This window comes from Carettochelys insculpta, chromosome 7 (assembly GCF_033958435.1).
Source record: "Carettochelys insculpta isolate YL-2023 chromosome 7, ASM3395843v1, whole genome shotgun sequence".
In the NCBI taxonomy this organism is placed as follows: domain Eukaryota; kingdom Metazoa; phylum Chordata; order Testudines; family Carettochelyidae; genus Carettochelys; species Carettochelys insculpta.
The window spans coordinates 74950211-74960758 of record NC_134143.1 but is presented as its reverse complement, the minus strand read 5'-3'; the positions used below and the strand labels follow the sequence as shown (position 1 = coordinate 74960758).

General features: G+C 69.1%; 1 protein-coding gene across 2 annotated transcripts; it reads right to left on the bottom strand.

Annotated features, from left to right (window-relative positions):
* Positions 1-476: 476 nt before the first annotated feature.
* Positions 477-10473, bottom strand: UBTD1 (ubiquitin domain containing 1). 2 transcript variants are annotated; one of them, XM_074999963.1, is made up of 3 exons: positions 10242-10473; positions 2408-2635; positions 477-1333 (listed from the first exon to the last, which is right to left on the bottom strand). In XM_074999963.1, exons 1-3 carry the CDS (start codon positions 10309-10311, stop codon positions 948-950), a joined length of 684 nt encoding a protein of 227 aa, XP_074856064.1. In that variant the 5' UTR covers positions 10312-10473; the 3' UTR covers positions 477-947. The 2 variants fall into 2 exon arrangements, with proteins under 2 accessions (XP_074856064.1, XP_074856065.1); XM_074999964.1 differs by lacking the exon at positions 10242-10473 and adding an exon at positions 8683-9990.
* Positions 10474-10548: the final 75 nt, after the last annotated feature.

Genomic DNA, 10548 nt, shown 5'->3' with positions numbered 1-10548 from the left:
TGGAGTCGGGGGAGTGCATGTGTAAGTCAGGCTGGATGTGAGAGACAAGCAGCAGCTCCCAGTGGCTAAGGATGACCCTGGGGCTACAACTGGCAGGTAACACCTCTGCCTGAACAAAGAGGAGGGAGGAGCCGAGCTGTTTTTTGAATCGGGGGTGGCAGTTTGAGGCTAGGGGAAGAGAGAGCTGGAAGGAGCCAGCCGGAGGAGGGGAAAAGCTACACCCCAGCGGGGCACCCCTCGGGGTCTTCTCCCCAGGACGGGTTGGAAGGACTGTCTCTGGCTGCTGTGCTGTCGCTTCTGTGAGAAACTGGGCATCTGTTGCCTAATAAACCTCCTGTTGTACCTGCTGAGTGAGAGTCACTTCTGCCAGCGGATGGGGTGCAGTGCAGGGGGACCCCTGAACCCCATCACACTGATGAGTCGGGCCAGCTGCCCCAGCCCCAGCAAATGAGAAGGCAGGCGCCGGAGGCAGCAGGGCAGGGGAGCGGAAGAGGTTTTATTGATAAATATGCAGAGACCCAGAGATGCTGGGAAAGCTGCCCGTGCCCTGCCCGCACCCAGCCTGGCCGGGTACACTGGGCAGCACAAGCGCCCAGGCAGCTCCTGGGTGGCAGACGCCCTGCACCCGGGGAACGCGGATCCTGCGGGAACCAATTTGTTCTCACGCCTCTGAACCACTTCACCAAAGTGTCCGAGTGCCAAGGGGGTGAGACGGGCCCCGTCCCCGGGCGCCCTGCCCCGCCGGGTACCCCCTGGGCACTGCCCCCACGGCGCCACCTGCCGGGCACAGATCTCCTGCAGGGAAGGGGCTCTGAGGTCCAGCAAGCCCTGGCAGCTGCAGTGTGGCCCGGGGAGAGCATCAGACAGAATGGGCGCAGAGCAGAGCCTGGGGGCCCGCCGTGCCCAGGCGTCGCAGTGTGCCGGCTCCCTGGCACCGGCAGCCCGGCTCAGTTCCTGGGCGCCAGCGGCTGGTTCACGATGACCTGGATGACAAAGTCCTGCTGGATCTTGGCCTCGTGCAGCCGCGTGCGGTCCGTCAGCAGCTTGCCGGAGAAGAACCAGCGCTGCCAGCCCGGCTCCACGCCCTCCTGTGCCTGCAGCCGCCTCTTCAGCTGCCCCACCGTGTCGGCCATGCTGGCGCTCAGCCGCAGGTCCTTGCCGGTGGAGAGCCGCACCTTGAGCGGGAACTCGTGGCGGGGGCCAGGCGCCGGCTCCGGGGGCTCCGTGCTCTCCTCGCCCCCCCGCTCCAGGATGAGGTTGGCTGGCGGCGCCAGGCAGTACACAGGCAGCTGGTAGCGGTTCCCCAGTTCATCGTAGCACTCGGTCAGTGACCCTGGGGGAGCCGGCGCCAGCCAAGCAGTGAGGGCACAGCACGGGACAGAGCTGCCAGCAGCATGGGCCTCGCCCCGGTGCCCCTCGCTGCCGCCCCACAGCCCCAGGCTGCCCCCAGCCCCACTGCCGCCCCTCACTCCCACCCCGCAGCCCCGGGCTCCCCCCGGCGCCCCTCACTCCCGCCCCGCAGCCCCGGGCTCCCCCCAGTGCCCCTCACTCCCGCCCCGCAGCCCCGGGCTCCCCCTGGCGCCCCTCACTCCCGCCCCGCAGCCCCGGGCTGCCCCCAGCCTCACTGCCGCCCCGCAGCCCCGGGCTGCCCCCAGCCCCACTGCCGCCCCTCGCTCCCGCCCCGCAGCCCTGGGCTCCCCCCAGTGCCACTCACTCCCGCCCCGCAGCCCCGGGCTCCCCCCGGTGCCCCTCACTCCCGCCCCGCAGCCCTGGGCTCCCCCCAGTGCCCCTCACTCCCGCCCCGCAGCCCTGGGCTGCCCCCAGCCTCACTGCCACCCCTTGCTCCCGTCCCGCAGCCCCAGGCCCCCCCCCGTCCCCGCCGGCGCCCCTCGCTCCCACTCTGCAGCCCCAGGCTGCCCCCAGCACCCCTCGCTCCCACCCCACAGCCCCAGGCTCCCCCTGGCGCCCCTGGCTCCCGCCCCACAGCCCCGGGCTCCCCCCAGCCCCACCACCACCCTTTGCTCCTGCCCTGCAGCCCCAGGCTCCCACCTGGCGCCCCTCACTCCCGCCCTGCAGCCCCGGGCTCCCCCCAGCCCCACTGGCCCCCCTCGCTCCCACCCCACAGCCCCAGACTCCCTCCAGCCCCGCTGGCCCCCCTCGCTCCCACCCCACAGCCCCAGACTCCCCCCAGCCCCGCTGGCCCCCCTCGCTCTCGCCCCACAGCCCCGGGCTCCCCCCAGCCCCACTGGCCCCCCTCACTCCTGACCCACAGCCCCTGCTCCACACTCCCCTCCTTGAGTGCCCCCTCTATGTCCCAGATCCCCCGTCCCTCAAGTCCCAGCCCCACTTCTCCCTCCGCTCCCCATGCACCCCCCCGGCCCCGGTCCCAGCCCCACCCCCTGCCTACCATGGGGCAGGGTGATGCTTGCGCCGTCGAGGATGGCCTGGGCCAGTGCAAGGTCATTGGCCTCCACAGCGTAGGCGGCCGCCTTCAGGGCGTCCCAGATCTCCTTGCGGCCCTCGAAGGCGGGCGCCGTGTCCCAGAATTCGTCCCGCCGGCTGCGCAGCTGCCCAGCTGTCATGGGGTAGTCGCTCTTCCACCTGGGCCGCTCCTTCCGCAGGGGCTCGTTGCGGCCTGGGGCGGGGAGCGGAGCTCAGCAGGGCCTGAGCCAGCCCATGCTGGGGGCCCCCTCCTGCAGCCCCTGCCCCACCTCTGCACCCCTCCCCCGCCCGCAGCCCCCACCTTTGCGCCCCCTCCCCCACACAGGCCGGCTGCCCCAGGTGCCAGGCAGTGCCCAGTGCCCCTGCTCCTGCTGATGGGGAACGGAGCTGGCACAGCCCAGGGGTCTGACCCCAGCACTGAGACCGGTCCCCCCACACGTGCCCCTGGGCCATGGCTGAGTCGGCACTGGGACATCACCAGCCACCCCCACACTTCTGCCAGGGCTCCCAGGTATGGCCCCCTCCAGCCTGGGGTACCTGTGCCTGGGGGAGGAGCGCAATGGGGCTGGAGGCAATGGGGCCTTGTGCAGCTACAGGCGGCAGGCAGCTAGGAGGGCTGGGTGTGGACTAGAGGGCACCCACGGAGCAGGACTGGGCTGGTGGCTGGGGGCAGAGCGGGGGGCAGGAGCTGGCCAGGGGCTGCAGGTCAGGCTGTGAGGGGCACACTGCCGAAGGGACAGGGCCCTGCCAAGCACCCTGGCAGGACACAGCCACATGCCAGGCCCAAGCAGGACCCCCGATCTCCCCTCTCCCTGCTAGCAGGCAGGGGTGCAGCCCGCCTGCAGGAGAGGCCTGGCTGGGAGCCCTGGCCAGAGGCGGGCGACCACATCCCTGCCAGCCAGCTGCTGCAGTCCTGCCCCTGGACAGCCACAGCCACGTGGAGGCCGGCCCTGGTAAGGGCCCTATTTATAGTTCAGGGAATTAGCCAGGGATTTAGGCGGTGGTGGAGCATGGGGATTATGGGGCTGACCCACTCCTGGGGGCGGAGGGGGCAGACAGGACTCCTGGGTTCTCTTCCCAGCTGCCAGGCCTGACTGGGGGCAGCTTGCTGCCCAATGCCTGAGTTTCCCTGGGAGCAGGGGGAGGTGTGACTCATTCACGGGTGCAGAGAGAGGCACGGGCTGCTGGGTGCTGTCAGCTTGCAGGACTGCAGGGAGAACTCCCTACAAGGCACCCTGCAGTGCGGAGGGGGCAGGGGCCAGCCAGAGCCCCAGGCTGCTCGGGGGAAATCGACTCTGCCAGGCTCCAGAGCTCTGCCCTGGCCACTCCAGCCTGAACACAACAGCTGACCAGAAAGCAGAGCGGGTCTGGGCTCACCCGCCCCCTGCAGTGCTGCCAGGGGCCAGGACACCCCCAGTGAGCTGAGCAGGAGGCCCAGCCCCTGCAGCCTGGTGCCTTGGGACACTGGCTCCATCCCTAGAGGCCCCTACACGCCCAGCTGGGCGCCAGGTCCTGGCACTCTCAGCCTGCACTGCCCTCGCTGGCTGCAGGACGGCTGAGCCGGGGTCCAGACCGGTCCCCAGGCCCTGCCAAGCAGGCTGGCCCCCAGCCGGCAGAGCCGCATGTGGAGCTAATGGGACCTGGGCTCCCCCACTGCCCCACAGATCGGGTTGGTGAGGCCAGAGGCCTTCAGAGACCAAGGCCTTACCTGCCCTCCCACCCACGACAGCCCAGGTTTTGCACCCTGGGCAGCTCCCCCCAGCTCCGGCCCCGGCCCCCAGTAGAAGCTGGGCACTAATGAAGCCCAGGGCACTGAGGCCGGGCAGGGCAGCACCCTGCACCACCGGGAGTTTGGTTTGTGGGGAGTCCTGTGGGCCCAGACGGTCGCCAAGCCCTCGCTGCTGGGCCCCGGGCATCGCCGTCCGCAGGCAGCCAGGCCCAGCTAGGCAGGTGCAGGACTTATACTGTCCTACTCATTGCCGCCTCTACTCACCTTGTGCCACTCAGTCCCTGGCCCAGCCCTGCCCCCCGCAGCAAACCGACAGGCGGAGCTACTTCCCGCACTTGGGGCCAGCCAGCAGGATCCAGGGGGCTGGAGGCTCTCCCGCCACCCAGGACCACACAATCCCCCGCAGCCCCTCTGGCCAGGCCAAATCCCCAGCCAGTGCCAGCTGCAGCACAGCCAGGCCCTGGCCGCCTGGGGCGAGAGCAGCTGTGCAGAGACCCAGGCCCCACACCTGCCCCCACGCCTGGCATCTCCCCACATGCCGGAGGGCAGGGATGCAGCTTGGCCTGGGGCATTGGCTGCTCAGAGGCCTGCAGAGAGGTCCCTGGCTCACCCAGCCAGCATGGCAAGGCCCCACAGGCCGGGGGCTGGGCTGCTGCAAGGCACATGTGGGGAAGCAGGTGGCTGCGGCAGAGACCAGGTCTCACGTGCCAACTTCCCCAGCGTGGGGGGGAGATGGAAAGTCCCCGAGATGCCTCAGCAGGAAGCACTGCCCCCCAGCCCCAGCACACCCCAGCTCTGCAGGCAGGGGCTGCAGTGAACGCGGCAGTCGGCCGTCCCCCTCTCCCCGCAGCGCCGGCGTTGCTGGTTTCACTGCAGGGCAGGGCTGGCACAGCCCCATGGCTCGGCCGCTCAGCAAGGGGCGCTCTCGCCCCCAGGTCAGGGCTCAGGGAACCCGGGAAGCCTTTGGATTACAAGGGTGGCTCTGAGCACCAGCCATGGGCAAAGACCCCAGCAAGTCTGCTGCGAGCCAGGCAAACGCACCCTGGCAGCTCCACCTCCCGGCACCACTGGAGTCATCTCCCAGAAAGCCGCCGGCAGCAGCTGCTCCGCTCCACCCCAGAGGTGGCTGCACAACCCCTGTGCAGCATTCCAGGCTCCTTCCAAAGAGCTGGAGCTGGAGCGAGAGCTCGTGAGCTCAGCAGCCCCTAGGACTCAGTGGCACCGTAAGCCCCAAGGAGCAGAGTGGGCAGCTGGCAAGGGGCGGCAGGGCTGGAATTGGGCCTCTGTCTGCAGCGGCATGCCGCAAACCCTGCAGGGAGCAAGCACCAGGCACAGCCTCAAGGCCAGAGGGGCCAGGCCAGCGTCTGCAGCAGGGTCACCCAGGGCAGCCGTGGCCAGAGCTCCCCACTCCCAGCGCATGCAGCGTGGGGAGTCTCCGCTGGCTTTGTGTTAGGGAGGTGCCAGAGGCAGGGTCCCAGCCCTGGGGGGAGCTGACTGCCACACGGGCAGCCTGTGGTTGGGTGCTCTGCTCCTTGGAGAGCCGGGCCCCGGGGCATGGCCAGTGGTGGGGACCAGGAGAGCTGGCAGGGTGCTGGGGGCAGCCCGGGGGCAGAGCTGCGAGGGGCAGCTGGCCGCCCTCCCTCCGTCCCACCCAGGATCCACCCAGAGCAGGTCAGGGAAGGGAGGCAGCTCCCCAGCCCACCATCACCAAGCCCAGCGAGGCACTGGCCTGGGTGGGGCTCAGTCCTCCAGAGTGAGTCTGAGGAGAAAGCAAGGACCCACCCCAGGGCCAGGTGTCCCCCCAGACTGGGGCAGCTGGGTGCTGCCAGCTGCCTGGCCCATGTACCTAGCCCAGCAAACACACCAGGGCCCCCCCGTCCCCTCCCTCATCCAGGCAAATCACACCCCTGGGGCTCGTCTCTAGGTGCGGAGCTGGCCTCCCATCACCGTGGGAACCCCGTCGCCAAGCAGCCGTAGCTCGGTGACAGCTGCATCACCCCCTCCGCCCTGCAGGGCTCAGCCTGGGGGAGCTCTCAACCTGAGCACCAGCACTGGGGCTCCCAGCCTGGCCCCCAAACGCGCCATCCCCAGGAGGAGCTGCTCCCAGAACTGGGGGTCTGCGTGGAGCATCCCCCAGGGATTACAAGCACCCAGGTGCAAGAACACCAGCTGCACCTGACTGGTGAGGAACTTCAGCAGCCCCAGAGTCACGGGCTGGGGTGAGGCCCCTCACTCAGCAGCCATGGCCTGGGTCTCCCCTCACCCCGGAGGTGTCCATAGCACTGCACACCAGAGCCAGCCCCCCGGAGCCCAGGGAGCCGCCAGGAAGTTGAGAGAAGGCCAGAGCCTCTTGCCAAGCGGGGAGAAGGGCCGGCCAGGTGGCCAGGCACGTGTTGGAAACCAGGCGCCAGAGGACTGTGTCATGGCGGAGGCTGCTCCATGGGGAAGCAGGTTTGGCTGCCTGTCCCTGGCCACCCCCTCCCCAGGTAGATCCCAGCATGCAGCGTCCACCCCGCCTCCCCAGGGACTGGCGCACATTCTGAGCACCACAGCCTGGGACCAAGCCCCAGAGCCCCACACGCACTGCTCCCCGATGCAGCAAGAGGCCAGGAACCAGAGCCATGCAGCTGGAACCAGCAGCCCCAGACTCCAGCCTTCCCAGGGGGCTGGGGGACAGGAGTGCTCAGGGTACAGCTGCTGTGCAAGGAAAGCCAAGCAGTCAGCAGCCTGGCGGGGAGCAGGCAGGCCAGGGAGGCACGAGGTGACCCAGCCGAGGCCAGCTGGCGCTCAGAGCTGGGCCTGGAGGCCACTTCCCCTCGCTGCACTCAGAGCCCCTGCACCTCCAGCTTCGGGCTGAGCCGGGCCCAGCCCCAGGCCACTGCTGCCCATGCCCCGAATGGCAGGGGTGAGGTGTCAGTCTGGCTCAGGGTCAAGGCCTCCATAGGGCTCCGCTCTCCCAGCACTGCCCCTGGGGGACAGGCCCAGGGCTACGGGAGGGCCAGCTCCCAGGACTCCGTTCAGGAGTGTGATGCAGTGGGGGGTCGGGGTGTGTGAGACAGGCAGAGCAGCTCCCAGCAGCTAAAGATGACCCCTGGGGCTGTAACCTAAGCCGGCAGGTAACACCTCTGCCCTGAACACAGAGCAGGGAGGAGCCAAGTGGGGTTTGAATCAGGGGTGGCAGTTAGAAGCTGGGGGGAGAGGGAGTTGGGAGCAGCCAGCCTGGCAAGGGGGGAAGCTACACCCCAGAGGGGCCCCCCTCGGGCTCCTCTCCCCAGGCTGGGTTGGAACGACTGTCCCTGCCAGCTGCACTGACACCTCTGTGCTGAGCTGGGCCCCTGTCACGTCATAAACCTCCTGTTCTCCTGCTGAGTGAGAGTCCCTCCTGCCTGCGACAGAGGTAGTGCTTGGGGACCCTGAACCCCAGAACAAGGAGCCACAGCCCAGCCTGGGAGAGGGCAGCAGGAGGGCAGGGGAGCCAGCCAGGGAGAGCCCCTCCAACAGGACACACAAGCCCTATTCAGGCACATACACCAGCAACCTGGTTGGGTCCTGATGGAGTCAAGGGCACCCAGCCTCCAGGACCACAGATGTCTGGGACACACCTGGCTCAGCCCGGCAGCTGCAGACAGCAGAGCTGGGCCCTGTGTGCCCAGAGGAGTTGCGTGCTGCCAGGGCTCTGCAGAGGGGTAGCTACGGGGGCTGTGGGGCAGGGATCGGCCCAGGAGGCAGGAGCGCGGCAGGTGGAGGGGGCACTGCGACCTGCACGGAGCACCTGCTGCAAGCTGGGGACAACAGCTGTGAGGCCAGACCCAAGCGCCCATCGCCCCCAGCGTTCTGCAGCCCCCAGCACAGCCACTGGGCCTGACTCAGTGACTGACAACAAGCAGGCCTGGAGTCACTGATGCCGCAGCAGCGGCTGGGCCCTGCCCCAGCCCAGCTGTGAGCAACAGCACGGCCCCCCATGCCCAGAAGGCCTCTTCCCACTGGAACCCAGAAGCAAGTACCTGCCCAGGCAAACCACAGACCCCAGCCAGCCGGTGGGCGCCCCAGCATGCAGCGCTCTGCTGCCAGATCAGGCTCCACGGTGCTGGGCGCCCAGAACCTGCTGGGCTGTCCGGTGCCCGAGAGCCTCCACTGCCCACCTCTGCCTGGCAGCTGCTAGCGCAGGTCCCGGGGCTGGCACTCTCCTGCAGGAGCCCCGCTCTGGCTACGGCCCCGTCTGCTCGCGTGCAGGAACCACACGGGGATTCTCAGACCCTGCTGGCCCCCCCCTGGTTCTCTGCTCCTGCTCCCGACCCCGAGGCCTCACCCCGCCGCCTCCAGGGGAGGGCCATGTGACAGGAAGGGAGGTGTGAGTCAGAGCGGGTGCCACCCTGTCCCGGCCTGGTGTGGCTGTGCATGGAATGCAGGAAGCTGCCTATCACAGGTGTAATCGGCAGCCACCCTGTGCCACGCACTGACCTCACAACAGCTCTGCAAGGACCACTTCACTACCACTGAAATGCACCCACCTCTGAGGGGCAGCGTGGCAGCTAACAGCAATGGTGCAAGAGCTCAGGGCACAGAGCAACGGGCATCCCCACCGGCTGAAACGGCAGGAGAACGTAGCAGGGCCACAGGCACCCGGCTGCCCGAGCTCAGCCAGCCCAGCCAGGCTCCCAGAGCAGGACCAGGGGTCTCTCTCTTCTGCAGAGTCAGCTGCACAACACCCCTCTGCCCAACACTCGCTTCCCTGCAACTCTCCACCCCCCACTTTGCCCAAGATGGGACAGTCTGGGTGGGACGGCCATTGTGCGGGTCTGCGCTGCAGGGCCCTGTCCTGGGGAAGGGCGGGAGATAACCACACCTGGGTGGATAGTTGGGTTTGTTGCTAGGTGACTCAGGGCAGTGCAACCTATTCACCCTTGCACAATGCCCACAACAGCACAACAGGAAGTCCAGGCAGGCAGCTTCCAAGGGACAGCTGCAGCTGCTGGCTGGGGGGTGTGTGGAGCAGCCCGAACCGAAGTTCCAAGGCACCGGGGAAACGGCCCCTTTTTCTGCAGGCTGGCGAGAGCCCTCTTCTCCGAACGTGCGGAAGCAGAACAGACCAGGAGGCGCCCGCCTGCCCAGCAGAGCTGGGGCCCACCCAACTGCCTGCCTGTCTGGCTGCCCGCTGCTGGCTGTGCGGGTCTACCCCAGCGCCAGCCTGCCCCCCAGGGCACTTCTGTTCTTCCCTTCCCCTGTGGGCAGTGCCAGGCCATTCACCCAACCTGCCCACCCACCCGGCTCCAGGTGCAAAGGGAACGGAAGCAGCTCCTGAACCAAACAGGATGCCCAGGAGGACCAGTCTGCTGGGGCCCTAAGGTGGCCCCAACCGGGCTGAACAGGCTCTGGCTCCAGGTGGGGCAGCAGCTGGGTGCAGGGGGACAGGCGGCAACCTGAGGTGCAGCTGTCAGAGGTGCCCAGCGCCGGTCCAGCTGCCCTCTGCCAATACAGTTCCCTGGCACACGGGCCCGATCCCGCTGGCCACTCCCAGCAACCCCGGCTGGGCCGGGCCCCGGGAAGTGGCGGACAGCCGGGGCAGGAAGGGCCGCATCCGGCCACGGCGCTGTCAGGGCCCGGGGCTGTCCGGAGCGGCAGCTATGGGGCTGGCAGCCGGGCTGTGCTCGCTCCGGGTACGGGATCCAGCCGGCAGCGGGCAGTGTCCGGGCACAGCTGGGAGCTGCTCGTGGGTCCGCAGCGTCACCGAGCCCGGCTGCCGCTCCAGAGCCCCGGCGGGGGGGCTAGGGGACCGGACCGGACCGGAGGGGGGCCCGGCTGGGAGAGAGCAGACCGGACCGGACCGAACAAGAGCGTGCTGAGGGTGAAGTGGACCGGACCGGACCGGAGGGGGGCCCGGCTGGGAGAGAGCAGACCGGACCGGACCGAACAAGAGCGTGCTGAGGGTGAAGTGGACCGGACCGGACCGGAGGGGGGCCCGGCCGGGAGAGAGCGGACCGGACCGGACAGGAGCGTGCAGAGGGGGGACCGGCTGGGGGAGAGCGGACCGGACCGGACCGGACCGGACCGGACCGCTCGCCCCGCTCACCTGCTCGCTTGCGGGGCTGGCCCGGGGCCGACGGGCGCTCCCCGCGCGGCCGCCCCACGCAGCTGCCCATGGCGGAGACTAGGCCCAGGGACCTCCGACGCAACGCGGCGCCACCTCGCAATCGGGCTCCTGCCGGGGCTGCCTGGCCCCGGCCCCGGCCCTACTGCCGCCGCCCGCCGGACCGGCTGTGGCCCGGAGAGCCCGGGGGCCGCTCCGCCCTCCTGGGAACAGGGGACAACGGGCCTTAGCCAATGAGAGTAAGGGGAGGGTCTGAGATTGACCCCGCCCCAGGCCAATGGGAGAGGAG

What these genes read in the sequence shown, in the direction of transcription:
- UBTD1 (XM_074999963.1), bottom strand. Translation starts at nt 10,311, where the DNA reads ATGGGCAGCTGCGTGGGGCGGCCGCGCGGGGAGCGCCCGTCGGCCCCG. An exon ending in CCAGCCCCGCAAGCGAGCAG is followed by an intron (nt 2,636 to 10,241) that starts GTGAGCGGGGCG and finishes TCCCCGCCCCAG; the next exon opens with GCCGCAACGAGCCCCTGCGG. An exon ending in AAGCATCACCCTGCCCCATG is followed by an intron (nt 1,334 to 2,407) that starts GTAGGCAGGGGG and finishes CGGCTCCCCCAG; the next exon opens with GGTCACTGACCGAGTGCTAC.